General features: G+C 35.5%; 1 protein-coding gene across 3 annotated transcripts in view; it reads left to right on the top strand.

Annotated features, from left to right (window-relative positions):
• Window positions 1–15,814, top strand: part of METTL4 (methyltransferase like 4) — a 41,335-nt gene that overhangs the window by 10,640 nt on the left and 14,881 nt on the right. For all 3 annotated transcript variants that reach the window (XM_032310606.1, XM_032310607.1, XM_032310609.1), the window contains exons 5-6: window positions 4,748–5,117; window positions 7,120–7,189. In XM_032310606.1, the coding sequence (XP_032166497.1) occupies window positions 4,748–5,117; window positions 7,120–7,189 (440 nt within the window). The remainder of the gene's footprint in view (window positions 1–4,747; window positions 5,118–7,119; window positions 7,190–15,814) is intronic.

The raw sequence follows: 15,814 nt of genomic DNA, 5'->3' as shown, positions 1-15,814 counted from the left end.
GATCAAAAGCTGAGATATGCCAAAAACTAGGTCCCTTTTACCAAAGTATTAGTGAAATTGTGAATGCAAAGCAAAAGTTCTTGAAGGAAATGTAAAGTCCTAAACCAGTGAGCATATGAATGATAAGTGAAATCAGCCTTATTGCTGATACGGAGAAAATTTGAATGGTCTGGTTAGAAGATTGAACCAGCCACAATATTCCCTTAAGCCAAAGCCTAATCCAGAGCAAGGCCCTAACTCTCTTTTTAGTTCTATGAAGGCTGAGAAGATGTATGAGGAAGTTGTAGAAGAGTTTGAAGTTGGTAGAGGTTGGTTTATGAGGTTTAAGAAGCTCTCTGTCTAACATCAGAGTGCAAGGTGAAGCAGTAAGTGCTCATGGAGAAGCTGTAGCAAGTGATTCAGATGATGTAGCTAAGACCATTATTGAAGGTGGCTACACTAAACAGATTTTCAAGGTAGACGAGGCAGGCTTCTATTGGAAGAAGATGGCATCTAGGAATTTTAAAGCTAGTTAGAAGAATGCCTAACTTCAGTTTGAAAGAATAGGCTGGCTCTCTTGCTAGGGGCTACTGATGCTGGTGATTTTAAGTTGAAGACAATGCTCATTTACCATTCTGAAGATCCTCAGTCTCTTAAGTACTATGCTAAGTTAGGGCACCTGGTGGCTCAGTTGGTTAAATCTCTGACTCTTGATTTCAGTTTGGGTCATGATCTCCAGGTCCTGGGATCAAGCCCTGTATCAGGTTCCATGGGTTCCATGATTAGCAGGGCATCTGCTTGAGGAAATTCTCCCTTTCCCTCTACCTCTCCTCCTGCTCATGCTCTCTCTCTTTGTCGAAAATAAATAAATAAATCTTTAAAAAAAATTATGCTGTTTACTATGTGTTTGCTCTCTAAGTGGAAGAAAAAAGCCTGGATGACAGCACATCTGTTTACAGCGTGGCTTACTGAATCTTTTAAACCTACTGTTGAGACCCACTGTTCAGAAGAAAAGATTCCTTTCAAAATGGTACTTACTAATAATGCACCTGGTAAGCCAAGAGTTCTGATGGAGATGTGCTCTTGGATGTATGTTGTTTTCATGCCTGCTAACATAAAATCCGTTTGGCAGCTCACAGATCAAGGAGTAATTTTGACTCAAGTCTTATTGAAGAAATGCATTTCATAGGGCTATAGCTTCCACAGACAGTGATTCCTCTGATGCATCTGGCCACAAAGTCAATGAAAAGTTTTCTGGAAAAGATTCACTATTGTAGATGCCATTAAGAACATTTGTGATTCATGGGAAGAGGTCAAAATATCAAAATTACCAGGAATGTGGAGGAATTCCTAATTAATTCCAACTCCAAGGGAAGACTTCAAGGGGTTCCAGATTTCCGTGGAGGAAGTCATTGCAGATGTGGTGGGAATAGCAAGAGAACTAGAATTACAAGTGGAGCTTGAAGATGGGACCAAATTGCTGCAAGCTCATGACAGAGCTTTAGTGGATAAGGGGTTGGTTCTGATGGACAAAGAAAACAGTTCCTTCAGGTTGAATGTACTCCTGGTGACGATGCTGTGAACATTGTTGAAATGACAACAGAGGACTTAGAATATTCCATAAACTTAGCTGGCGAAGCAGCAACAGGGTTTGAGAGGATTGACTCCCAATTTGAAAAGAAGTTCTACTGTGGGTAAAATGCTATCAAAGAGCATTCATGAAGAGTCAACTGATGCAGCAAACTTCATTGTTGTCTTATTTTAAAAAATTGCCATGGATACCTCAGCCTTCAAAAACCACCACCCTAATGAGTCAATAGCTATCAACATGGAGTCAAGACTCTCCACCCACAAAAAGAATATTACTTGCTGAAATTTCAGATGATAGTTTGCATTTTTTAGCAATAAGGTATTTTTAAGTTAAGGTATATACATTGTTTTTAAGGCTGTAATGCTGTTGAACAGTATAAATATAACTTTTATTTGCACTGAAATCCAAAAAATAAATTTGACTCACTTTATTGCTATAGTCACTTTATTGTGGTGGCCGGGAACTAAAACCCCACTATCTCCTGTATGGGAGTAGGAATTTTTATTTTTAACAACTTCCAGGTGATGCCAACGGAGGTAGTCCAAATAGCATATTTTGAGGACTGCACCAAGGGGGACAAAAAAGATAATGATTATAGAAAAGAATATATAGTCTGATTTATAAAATACAGCTGAATCTTTTGCAGCTTACAGACCTTGGCTTGAGATGATTGACTTTATTGCAATAAGTTGGCTTCATTCCAGTGGTCTGTAACTCAACCCGCAATATTCCTGTGGTATGCAGTTTTTTCCCTGTGGAAGCTCTTGATATTGTTTAGTAGTTTTTGTGTCTCTTTAACGTTCTCATTTTTTTCTGTACATTTTTTGAACATATGAATATGGTTATGATAAGTGCCTTATTATATTCTACTTTTGTTCCTAATTTTTTTTTAAAGATTTTATTTATTTATTTGACAGACAGAGATCAGAAGTAGGCAGAGAGGTGGGCAGAGAGAGAGGGGGAAGCAGGCTTTCTGCTGAGCAGAGAGCTGGATGCGGGGCTTGATCCCACAACCCTGAGATCATGACCTGAGCCGAAGGCAGAGGCTTTAACCTACTGAGCCACCCAGCCTTCCCTGCCTAATCTTTTAATGGGCTGCAAGTAAACCTATCCAGCCTTTTCTGCTGTTTGTTCATCTGTGTTATTCTTGTGTGTTTCTATTGAGTGATTATTCCTCCGTAATGTGTTGCATTTTCCTGCTTCTTTATATATCTGATAATTTTCAATTTTTTTGTATAACATTTCAATTTTAGTTCTTAGGTACTAGATATTTTCTTTTCTTTATTTTTTTTTAATTTATTTTTAATTTATTTTCAGCATAACAGTATTCATTGTTTTTGCACCACACCCAGTGCTCCATGCAATCTGTGCCCTCTCTAATACCCACCACCTGGTTCCCCCAACCTCCACCCCCCCCACCCCCCGCCACTTCAAACCCCTCAGATTGTTTTTCAGAGTCCATAGTCTCTCATGGTTCACCTCCCCTTCCAATTTCCCCCAACTCCCCTTTTTTTTTTTTTTAAATTTTTTATTTTTTATAAACATATATTTTTATCCCCAGGGGTACAGGTCTGTGAATCACCAGGTTTACACTCAACCATTTTCAAAATAAATTTCTCCAAGAACAAATTTCAAGAATATTTATAGGAATATGAAAATATCTAGTACCTATACTAGGACTCCTGGGTGGCTCAGTCGTTAAGCATCTGCCTTCGGCTCAGGTCATGATCTCAGGATTCTGGAATCAAGTCCCACATCAGGCTCCCTGCTCAGCGGAAAGCCTGCTTCTCCCCCTCTCACTCCCCCTGCTTGTATCCCCCCCCCCCGCGCCCCCCCCCCCCCCCCCCCCCCGCCGTCACTCTTCTCTGTCAAATAAATTAAATCTTTAAACAACAATAACAGCAACAACAACTAAAACAGTGCTGGCCAATGGAAATATGTGAGTAACATCAAGGAATTTAAACCTTCCTAATATCTGGGTTTAAAAAAAAAAAAAAAAAAGGTTGATCCTTTTGTGACTTTTTTTTTTTTCTAAAGTTTTGAAGCTTGTTTTAAGATTTTTTTTTAGTTAAGTCCAGAGCAGTCTTTGGAGCTATTTTTTTTTTTTTCCTGACTCATGAGGCAGTACCCTTTTGAGAAGTCTACCTGATGCCTTGTAATTAGGAGAGTTCCATTCTGGCAATGGGAGCACTGTTCCCGGCCCGGCGTGAGCTCTGTGGGTTGTTTCCTCTTAACATTTGACATCATTTCTTTCCCTGACCTTGGGGAGACTTGAGTGGACCTTCTGCAGCTTTTAAGAATTCTCTCTTTGTGCACCTCTCTCCTCTTTGGTATCCTGCCCTACAAACTCTAGCTGCTTTGACCTTTTCAGACTTTGAGCTCCATCTTCTCTACTCAGAGACTTTTGGACTCTGAAAACTTTTGCTCTGCTGCTGCCTGGAAACTTTCTCAAAGCAGTAAACTGGAACAATCATTCTATTTCTCCTTTTTTTAGGGGCCAGTATTTTTCACTACTTGACATCCATCTAAGGTTTGAAAGCCTTTTAAAAAAATTACACTTTATACTTTTTTAAAAAAGTAATTTCAGATGAAAAGTTAAATCTGACCTCTGGTATTGCCTTGCCCAGAAGTGGAACTTAGATTTTAATTTTCTAATGGTTGGAGTTGTATTTTTGCAAAACTTTGTTTATATGTTCATTTAATGGTTGCTTTTTTTCTTTACAATTTAAGAAATATAAATTCAAAGGTAAGTTTATTTTAAAATTAGATCATTAGAAAAATATAATATTAAATCTGATCTAAGCTTAGTTTGCTTTATAGGTTAGAAATTCTGCTTTCTTCTAGAAACATTCATGTTATCAAATTCATATTTATTTATTTGTTTCTCATCTATGTTAATACATTTTTAAGAATGTGTTTTTTTATGTATATTGTTTGGTTATTTAATTGTAAGTGAATTTATGAGGTTTATTTTATTCCACATTTAGGAAACAGCAATTCAAAGGTATACTCACATATTCTTGCCTTTACATTTTATCATAAAATTATTTTAGAATTTTAAAATACTGATTTCAATCCATAAGTTCACATATTCAAAGCATCGTTGAATTTCATTATTTAGAGAATTGTCTTAATGTAAATGACCTTTTAATGTACCTTAACAAATTTTTCTTATAGATCAGGGGACTGATTTTGGATGGCTCTTCAGAATTAATCCAAGAAGGTCTCAAAAGTGGCTTTCTTCATCCACTTTCTGAAAAATGGGACAAGTGTAGTGAGCCTATTACTTTACCACTTGATACCTGCAATTTGTCAGAATTATGTGCAATGGCAAAGCATTTGCCTTCTCTGAATGAAATGGAACTTCAGGTGTTACAATTGATGGATGAAGATATGTCCGTTACAGAACAGGATTTATTTTCACGGGTTGTTGAAAACAACTCTAGCATTACAAAAATGATTACTTTAATGGGACAGAATTACCTGGTGCCACCAAAAAGCAGTTTTCTTTTGTCTGACATTTCTTGCATGCATCCACTTCTGAACTGTAAGTAACTACTATGTTATTAGAAAAATATAATTTTTTTTGTGGCCTCAGAAGTCAAGAGCTAGTCTGAATGCTGAATGTGGGTCAACATTATGAGGATAGAGTAAATGCTTAATTTTCTCTGTGTGATTTTTTCTTTTAAGTTTAATTTTAAAAGTCTTTTGATTTAAAAACATTTAAAAATTTTGAAAAAATTAAAAAATGAAACTAATGAACAAAGGGTCAAAAAGTAATTGGTCCCTGTGAAAGCAAATGTAAATTGCTGCTCTGTACTCACGAATTCATGGTACAGTTGGGCTTGGCCAAACGATTTTATTTAACTTTTCTTTATAGTGAAGTAGGAACACTTCAGACATAAATATTAACACTGTAGCCTTTTAAGTTACAGTTTAAGCTAGTGTTCTAGTTTATTGTCTAAAGTTTCTTGAAATATTTTCCTATATAATGTCAACAAAATTTAAAGATTGAAATTCACATTCATATATACCTGAATTTAAATTTAGATTCTAAAGCTTAACCGTTAATCTTTGAGCTATTCATTTACAAAACTGAGCCTCAGTTTCCTAGTTTGTAAAATGGTTATGATAATAATCTACTTCTGAAGGTCATCTGTATCAATTGCTTATGTCAGGGATTTATACGTATTTAATAAGTCATAATATTCTAAGGGATGAAGTAGGAAAAGAAATGTATTGATAAAGTTTAAATTAATATGATATTGTTATTTGGATATTTAATATAAAAATTTTTAATTTATTAAATGACATAGTTTATTAAGGAAATGCTTTTTTAAATTTCTGTCAAGCCATGTTACATATGAGAGGTCATTCATGTCATAGTGTCATAAATTCTTTAGGGTAAATGACAGGGTAATAAATTAATGGGAAAGTTACATTTGAATGTTGTTTTCTGTTCTTTTTGGTTTTTGTCACTTTAATAGTTTAAAAACCATTACTTCCTTATTTTAATTTGCACTGTTTTGATTGCTTGTAAAACTGTACATATACCAAAATATATATATGTTTATAAAAAAGAGAAGGGACAGCTCTTCCTTATAGTAAAATTCAAGTTAAAAAATGTGGGTGGAATGGTAGAATTAGAAAGTTTCTATTTGGCAAACATCATGGTAATTAGATGTCAAAATAGTAGATGAAAAGATGAGACAAAGGATGTTTGCACAGTATTAAAGTATCTCCTTACAAGATACTTAACTAATTACAAAGTGAAAACTGGAGAAACCTGGTAGACAACCCTTTAACCAAGTGATCAAAGGTAGTATCACCAATAATGAGACATTTTGACATCGTGTATTTCCTGATTACTTGGTAGTGTTCTTGCTAAAAATTAATAATCTAAGTTAATCACGAGGAAATACCAAACCTAAATTAAGAGACATTCTATAAAATAACTGGCCAGTAGCGTTCAAAGTGTCAAGGTCATAAGTGACAAAGACTGAGGAACTTTCCCAGATTGGAAGAGATTGAGGAGACATGGCAGTTAGATGCAGTATGTGATTCTGCTTTGGATCCTGGGCCAGAAAAAAAGACACCTGTAAATTGAGGAAGTTTTACCAAGGTCAGTGTATCAGTTTTAACATAAATTATTTTAAAACAAAGCTTAAAAAAAATGAAAGCAAAAAAATGACAAAAACAAAACACAACAACAACAAAAAAACCCATTTAGGTTTGAAAGGATCATGTTAATATGGCTGTCAAGACATAAAAGACATTTACAAATGGTTGGTGTCCAGCTAAGTGAGCTATAGTTATTTTCAGGTAGTCTTTGCAAAAATAGGAATAGGTGAACTTAGGTTAAAATCCCAGTGGCACTAAATTATAAGGGAAATCTCAATTATTTAGATTCAATTATTCCATTTGAATAAATGTTGTAAGTGCTTTTGTTGCATTCCATTTTATTTGTGTCTATAGTCAATGCACTTTAGTTTTTAAAGCGATCACCTACAGAAGGTAGGTATTTTCTGAAGTTGTGTATTTCTTTTCAGGTAAGAAAACATATGATGTAATTGTGATAGATCCACCATGGCAGAACAAATCAGTTAAAAGAAGTAACAGGTAAGTATAAATAAATTGTCTATTAGATTAGATATGCTTTGGGTTGTTTTTTTTTTTTTAAATTTCCAGCATGAACCCCAATGTGGGGCCTGAACTCACGACCCTGAGATCAAGACCTGAGCTGACACCAAGAGTCAGGTGCTTACCTGATTGAGCCATCCATGCACCCATACTTTTCTAAGAGCTAATTGTCCTTTTTACATTCTGGTTACATTGCTAAAAGTATTAGTTTGAGATGTAGGTTGTCTGAAACTACTAAAATATTTTCAATTTTTCATTCCCCTAATTAGGTAATTCTCTTGCACTAGAATGACATGTAGGTATAAGAATGTAACAAGTAATATATTTATTAATGACTGAGGTTACTGACTGAACCAGTTGAGGGATATTTCTGTAATACCAAAGGGCAACATTTTTGCTTCCTTTGATATCACATTTTAAAGTTTAGAAATACGTGCCAAAATATGGGCGTACCTTGTTTTATTGTGTGTGACTTTATTGTACTTTGCAGATATTGCCTTTTTAAAAAATAATTGAAGGTTTGTGGCAACTCTGCATTGAGCGCATCTGTTGGTTTCATTTTTCCAACAGCATTTGCTCACTTTGTGTCACATTTTGCAATATTTCAAACATTTTCATTATTTGTTTTGGTGATCTGTGAATAGAGATTATGACTCAATGAAAGTCAGATGATGGTTAGCAATTTTTAGCAATGAAGTATGTATGTTGTTTTCTTAGACATAATGCTATTGCATACTCAGTTGACTACAGTATAGTGTGAACATAACTGTTACATGCACTGGGAAGCCCCAATATTAATTTGACTCACTTTACTAAAAGTGATATTAGCTTTGTTGTGGTGGCCTGCAACTGACCTGGAGGATCTCTGAGGTATGCATAGTTTCCCTCAGTAGCTGCTATGAATGAATTTGTCTAATCCATTTAAAATTTGTTTTATGTCACCTTTTTTGTTTATGTCACCTCTTAGAGTAATCAGTTCAATTAACTTCTGAGAGGATATTTCCTTTTCTTTTTTTTAAGATTTTATTTATTTATTTGATAGAGATCACAAGTAGGCAGAGAGGAAGGCAGAGAGGGTGGGGCAGGGGAGAAGCAGGCTCCCTGCTGAGCAGAGAGCCCCCCAGGTGGGACTCGATCCCAGGACCCTGGGACCATGACCTGAGCTGAAGGCAGCGGCTTAACCCGCTGAGCCACCCAGGCACCCCTGACATTTCCTTTTAACAGCTTTTTAAAACTAAGTTTTTCTCTCCCATTCTAGTGAATATCTTCAGTTACAGTTCCTTTCATGTTCAATTTCTAGTCTGAATAATTCTATTATCTTGACTTCAACTTCATATGGAATTTCTTTATCTCCTCAATTATCTCCAGCTTTTTTATGCTTTTTTGTTTATGAGCTGTACAGTGGGATTTTTTTCTCTTAAAGTTGCAAGAATCATACGAAGTATTCATGTATCTGTTCTCTATGTGTTTGTGTGTATAAATATTTATATCTATACATACTTCTTTAAAAATCATTTGAAAATAATTTAGGAGAAAATAAATTGCTCTGAAATATTTAATTTTATATTTCCTGAAAACAAAGAAATTCTCTCATAACATAATTGTCAAAATAGGTACTTAACATTGATATAGTACTGTTATTGATATAAACTAGTATCTAATCCATACACTTTATTCAGGTTTTACCAGTTATCCTAGAAACCTCCTTCATAGCAAAATAAAATTCTGGATCATTACTTATATTTAGTTGTTGTGTCTCTTTAATATACTTTTTAAAAAAAACATTATTTTATTATTTATTTGTGTGAGAGAGAGAGAGACAGGGAGTGTAAGCAGGAGGGGCAGAGGGAGAGGAAGAGAGATTCTCAAGCCGACTCTGCGCTGAGTGCAGAGCCCAATATGGGCTTGTTCTCAGGATTCAGAGATTATATCCTAAACCGAAACCCAGAGTTAGAAGCTTAACCCATTCTGCCATCCAGGCACCCCTCTTTAGAATCCTTTAATTTGGAAGTTTCTGTGTCTTTACTGGTGTTTCATGAATCTGACATTTCCGAAAGCAGCAATAGAAAACTAATATTGCATCTATTGTTGAATCTGCCCAAGTCAGTTATTATTAAGGCAGTTGCCAAATGGTGATTGTGTATGTGTGGCTTTGTTTTTGGGCTCTCTATCCTGTTCCATTGATACATGTATGTTTTTTTGTACCAGTACCATACTGTTTTTATTAGCATAGCTTTTTAACATGTTTTGAAGTCAGGGAGCCTGATAACCTCTAGGTTTGTTTTTTTAAAGATCACTTTGGCTATTTAGTCTTTTGTGGTTCCATAGGCATTTCAGGATTCTTCGTTCTAGTTCTATTAAAAATGCCATTGGTATTTTGAAATGGATTGCATTAATTCCTTTTTTTTTTTTTTTTTTAAATTTCCTTTGGTTGAGAGAGTGAGAGTGAGCAAGAGACGGATTGTGAGAACAAATCGGGGGTGGGGGGGAGAGGCAGAGGGAGATGTGGACTTCCTGCAAGGCAGGGAGCCTGATGTGGGACTTGATCCCAGGACTCTGGGATCATGACCTGAGCTGAAGGTAGGCACTTAACTGACTGAGCCATCCAGGTGCCCTGATAGGGACTGCATTAAATTTATAGATTGCTTTGTGTAGTATAGACATTCTAACAATATTAATTCTTCCAGTCCATGAACACAGTAAATTAATTTCCATTTATTTGTGTTGTCTTCAGTATTTTTCATTTTGTACTCTTCAGAGTACAGGTCTTTCATAGGTTGATTTTTTTTCTAGGTATAACTTTTTGATGCAATTTTAAATGGGATTGTTTTCTTGATTTCTCTTTCTGATAGCTTGTTATTAGTGTATAGAAATGAAACAGATTTCTCCATATGTTCATTTTGTATCTTGTGACTTTACTGAATTATTTTATTAGTTTAACAGTTTTTTTGGTAGAGCCTTATGGTTTTCTGTATATGATATTATATCATCTGTAATTAGTAACAATTTTACTCCTTTTTCAATTTAGATGCCTTTGATTTTTTTTTTTCTTGCCTAATTGATGTGGCTGGGATTTCCCTATGTTGAATAAGTTGAATGAAGAGAATGAAGAGAATGCGTATCCTTGTCTTGTTTCTGATGTTAGAGGAAAAACTTACAGCTTTTCACCGTTGATATAATGTTAGCCAAGGGTTTATCATATCTGGACTATATTATACTTGGTATGTTCTTTCTGTAATTGCTCCATTGGGTTTTTTTTTTTTTTTTAAAAGATTTTATTTATTTGACAGAGAGAAATCACAAGTAGATGGAGAGGCAGGCAGAGAGAGAGAGAGGGTAGCAGGCTCTCCGCTGAGCAGAGAGCCCGATACGGGACTCGATCCCAGGACTCTGAGATCATGACCTGAGCCGAAGGCAGCGGCTTAACCCACTGAGCCACCCAGGCGCCCTCCATTGGGGTTTTTATCATAAATGGATGTTATATATGTCAAATGCTTTTTTGTATCTACTTAGATGATCACATTTTTATCTTTAGTCTTGTTAATGTGGTGTATTATGTCAGTAAATTTCACTGGATCATGGAGTATGAACCTATTAATGTATTGTTGATTTTGATTTGCTCTTATTTTGAAGAGGATTTTTGCATCTGTATTCACTGGGGATATTGACCTTTTTTTAAGTGGTATCTTTGATTCTGCTGGTCTTGTAAAATGAGTTTTGAAGCATTTCTTCCTTTTTAACTTTTTGGAATAACTTGAGAAGGATGGTTACTAACTTTTCTTTAAATGTTTCATAGAAATCATATATGAAACAGTCTGGTCTTGGACTTGTTTTCTGAGATTTTTTAAATTACAGATTCAATTTTGTTACTTGAAATTGGTACATTCAGATTTTCTATTTCTTTGTGATTCAGTCTTGGAAGGTTGTCTGTTTCTAGGAATTTATCCATTTCTTCTAGGTAGTCTCCTGTGTTACGTAGTCTCCTATATATTTTTGTGGTTTTAGTTGTAACTTCTCTTTCATTTTTGCTTTTATTCATTTGAACCCTTACTTTTTTCATTTGAGCCCTTTTTTTCTTGATGAGTCTGGCTCAAGTTTTTCAATTCTAGCTTTTCAAAGAATCAGGTTTTAGTTTCATTGATTTTTAAAGTTTCTATTTCAATTATTTCCACCCTAATATTTATTATTTTTTTCCTTCTACTAACTTTGGCCTTTGTTGTCCTTTTTCTAGTTTAGGTTAGATTGCTTTATTTGGGGTTTTTCTTGTTTCTTTAGGTAGGTTTGTATTGCTGTGAACTTCCCTCTTAGAACTGTTTTGTTGCAGTTTTAGAAAGTTGTATTTTCATTTGTCTCAAAGTATTTTTTTGATCTCTTTGATTTCTTTGTTTACCCATTTGCTGTGTAGTAATACTTCTTTTTTTTTTTCTAGTTTTCTTCTTGGAAATGATTTCCAATTTCATACTGTTGTTGGAAAAGATGGCCGATATGATTTAAGTCATTTTAAATTTATTGAGATTTGTTTGTGGCCCAATATATGATCTGCCCTGAAGAATATTCCATGTGCCATTGAAAAAAATGTGCATTCAGCAGTTTTTGGGCCAAACATGCTGTGTATATGCATTAAGTCCATCTGGTCTAATGTGTCAAGAGCAGTGTATCCTTATCAATTATCTGTCTGGATGATCTATGCATTGATGTAAGTGGGGGTATTGAGGACCTCTATCATTATTGTATTAAAGTCAATTTCTTCCTTTAAGTCTGTTAAGATTTGTTTTATGTATTTAGGTGCTACTATATTAGATGCATAAATATTTATAACTGTTACAATATCTTCTCAGGTGGACCTCCTTATCATTATGTAATTCTTTTATTTATCTTTTGTTGCAGTCTTTGTTGTAAAGTCTATTTTGTCTGATACAAGTATTGGTACTCCAGCCTTCATTTTGTTTTTATTTGCATAGAGTACTTTTTTCCATTCCTTTATTTTTAGTTTGTGTTTGTCTTTAGATGTGAAGTGAGTTTCTTGCAGGCAGTATATAGATAGGTCTTGTTTTCTTTCAGCCATTTAGCTTCCCTATGTCTTTTAACTGGAGCATTTTAATCCATTTATATTTAAAGTAATTACTGATAGGCATGTACTTATTGACATTTTAATTATTTTATGGTTATTTTTGCATTTCTCTGTTTATTTGTCTTTCCTTTGCTTTCTTCCCTTGTGATTTGATGGTTTTCTTTAGAGTTATGTTTGGGTTTTTTTGTCTTTATTTTTTGTATATCTACTGTAGCTTTTTGGTCTGTGGTTCCTGTAAAGTGCATATATTTATATTGACCTAGATATTTTTTAAGCACTGTATTTTAAGCTGATAGTTATTTCAGTTTTAATGCATTCTAAAAGCACTACTTTTTTACTGCCTCTCAACATTTTCTGTTTTTGACATCATAATTTACATCTTTTTATTTTATATATCCCTTAACTACTTATTGTAGTTATAGTTGAGTTTACTTTTTTGTCTTTAACCTCATACTAGCTTTTTCATTGGTTCATGCACTGCCTTTACTAGACTTTTGCTTTTATGAGTGAGATTTTTTTCTTTCATATATTTTCTTGTTTTTCAGTCATGGGATTTTCTTTTCTGCTTAAAGATCTTTTAACATATTTTGTAGGGCTGGTTTAGTCAGGGTGAATTGCTTTAGTTTTTGCTTATATGGAAACCCTTTATCTCTCTTTTAGTTCTGACTGAGAGCCTTGCTGAATAGAGTATTTTTGGTTATATGTTTTTCCTTTTCAGCAGTTTAAATACATCCTGGCACTCTTTCTGGCTTGCAAAGTTTTTGCTGAAAAATAAGTTGATCATCTTATGGGATTTTCCTCATTTATGACTTTTTTTTTTAATTGCTGCCTTCAACATTCTCTCATTACCTTTTACCATTTTATTTATAATACGTCTTGGTGGATTTTTTTGGTTTCATTTTATTAGGGACTCTCTATGCTTTTTGCATCTGATATGTGTTTCCTTTCCCAAGTTAGGGAAGTTTTCAGCCATTATTTCTTCAAATTTTCTGGCCCTTTCCTTCTGGTACCCATAAAATGTGAATGTTAGTATGCTTGTTGTTCCAGAAGTCCCTTAAAACTGTCCTCATTAAAAAAATCTTTTTCACTATTCTCTCTTCCAGATTGCTGATTCATTCTTCTTTATCGTATAATCTGCTTTTGGTTCTTTCTAATGTATTTTTCGTTTCAGTTATTGTATTCCTCAGCTCTGATTGATTCTTTTTTATGTTTTCTTTCTCTGTGTAGAAGTTGTCACTGTGTTCTTCCATTCACCTCCTGTGTTTGATGAGTATCTTTTTTTTTTTTTAAAGATTTTATTTATTTATTTGACAGAGAGAAATCACAAGTAGATGGAGAGGCAGGCAGAGAGAGAGAGAGAGGGAAGCAGGCTCCCTGCTGAGCAGAGAGCCCGATACGGGACTCGATCCCAGGACCCTGAGATCATGACCCGAGCCGAAGGCAGCGGCTTAACCCACTGAGCCACCCAGGCGCCCCTGATGAGTATCTTTTTTTTTTTTTTTTTTTTTTGATGAGTATCTTTTTGATCATTATTTTCAACTTTTTATCAGGTAAATTACTTATCTCCTTTTCTTTAGGTTTTCCTTTTTTTCCTGGGTTTTTTCCTTGTTGTCTTGTTTGGAATATATTTCTCTGTCACCTCATTTTGTTTGACTTTCTGTGTGTGTTTCTGTGAATTAGCTATAAGAGCTAACTCTCATGGTGTTGAAGGAGTGGCCTTATGTTGGACTGCCTGCTGTGTAGACTGTATGCCTGATGGCTTTGGTAGGCTGGCTGGAGCTGGAGTGGGTTGGTTTGGAGGTTCTGGTGGGGCATGTTGTGCTGTGGCTACCTTTGTGGAATTGCTGGAGTGGAAGTGGGCATAGGCTGGATATGTTCCAGGATGGGCTATGCTGTGGACATAAGCTAATTGGGTCCTGGAGGGTGCTGCCCTTGGCATGATGGCTGGAGCTGGGGCTGATGTGTTTGGGGTCTGGGGGTGTACTACCTGGGGGCTGTCTTTGAAGGGTGGCTGGAGCTGGAGTGGGCCAGGTGTCTGGAGTGTGCTGGGGTGGCCCTACCAGGTTGGAAAAGTACCCGGACCCTGTTCATGTTTACACTATGGAGGTAGATGCAGAACGTAAAAGTGGTGTCTGCTGGTTCCTCTGTGAGAGTTGCATTGGTTCTGTACCTATTTGTTGGATGCTCTAGTGTTAGTAAATGGATTTCCTTCATTTATAAACTATTTGCCCTTTAAACTGCTATGTCTGAGGGCTGATGAGTCTTTCCAATGGCCTCTCATCAATATCCTTCTCTACTGTAGGTCACCTAATGAAGAGTGGGGTTCCTTTTGTGTCCACACTTCTATGTTTCCCTTATTCCCTTTATTGTCCTTTATTGTTCGTTGTGTAGAAGCTGTGCAGTCAGCCCTCTCTTCTTCTTCTGGAAGAATGTCTCTATATATAGGTATAGATTTAGTTTGTGGGAGGAGATGAATTCAGAGTCTTCCTGTGTCACCATCTTGGACATTCTTAGCAAATTTTAATGTTTTCAGTCTGTTCTGTATTTTAGTTACAGTGGTGAGTGATCTCTTTTTTCTTTTATTATTAGATTGGGTGCTCTTTGAGAGAAGGGTGCTAATATAGTTTTTTTTTTTAAAAGATTTATTTATTTATTTATTTGAGAGAGAGAGAGAGAGAGAGAGATATCATGAATGGAAGAGGCAGAGCGAGAGGGAGAGAGAATCCCAACCAGACTCCACTCTGAGTGTGAAGCTTCACTCAGGGCTTGATCTCATGAACCTGAGATCATGACTTGAGCTGAAATCAAGAGTCCAGTGTTTAACCAACTGCACCACCCAGGCTTCCCAGGGAGGTTTTTGAAAACTAGATAACATTAACCATTTTAGCCACTTTAAAGTGTACAGTTTAGTGGTTTAATTCATTGACGTTGTGCAATTCATGTTGTGCAATTATTACCTTATCTAATTCCAGAATATTTCTATCACCCCTAAAAGAATCCCTGTTCCTTCTAGTTTGCCTCTTTGCCCATACTCTGACAACCATTAATCTTCTCTTTGTCTCCATATGCCTACCTTTTGGGACATTATGTATAAATGGAATCATATAACATGTGGCCTTTGTGTCTGGCTTACTTCATTAGATATTTGCTTTCATAGTTCATCCATGTTTTAGCATATATCAGTACTTCATTCCTTTTCATGGCTGTGTAATACTCCATTGGATGGATCTCTGTGTGTGTGTATATGTATATATATACACACACACATACATACATACACATACACATATGTACATACATACCACATTTTATTTATCCATTCGTTAGTTGGTGATGTTTGCATGGTTTCCAGCTTTGGGCTGTAGTGCTGCCATAAGCATTTGTGTACAGCTTTTCTTTTCTTTCCTTTCTTTTTCTTTTCTTTTCTTTAAGATTTATGTGTTTTAGAGAGAGAGAGAGTACATGCATGAGCAGTAGGGGCAGGAGAGGGAGAGTGAATAACAAGCAGACTGCATGCTGATTGTGGAGCTTAC

This window comes from Mustela erminea, chromosome 13 (assembly GCF_009829155.1).
Source record: "Mustela erminea isolate mMusErm1 chromosome 13, mMusErm1.Pri, whole genome shotgun sequence".
NCBI lineage: Eukaryota > Metazoa > Chordata > Mammalia > Carnivora > Mustelidae > Mustela > Mustela erminea.
The sequence above is the reverse complement of the archived record's forward strand: the minus strand, read 5'-3'. Positions and strand labels throughout refer to the sequence as shown.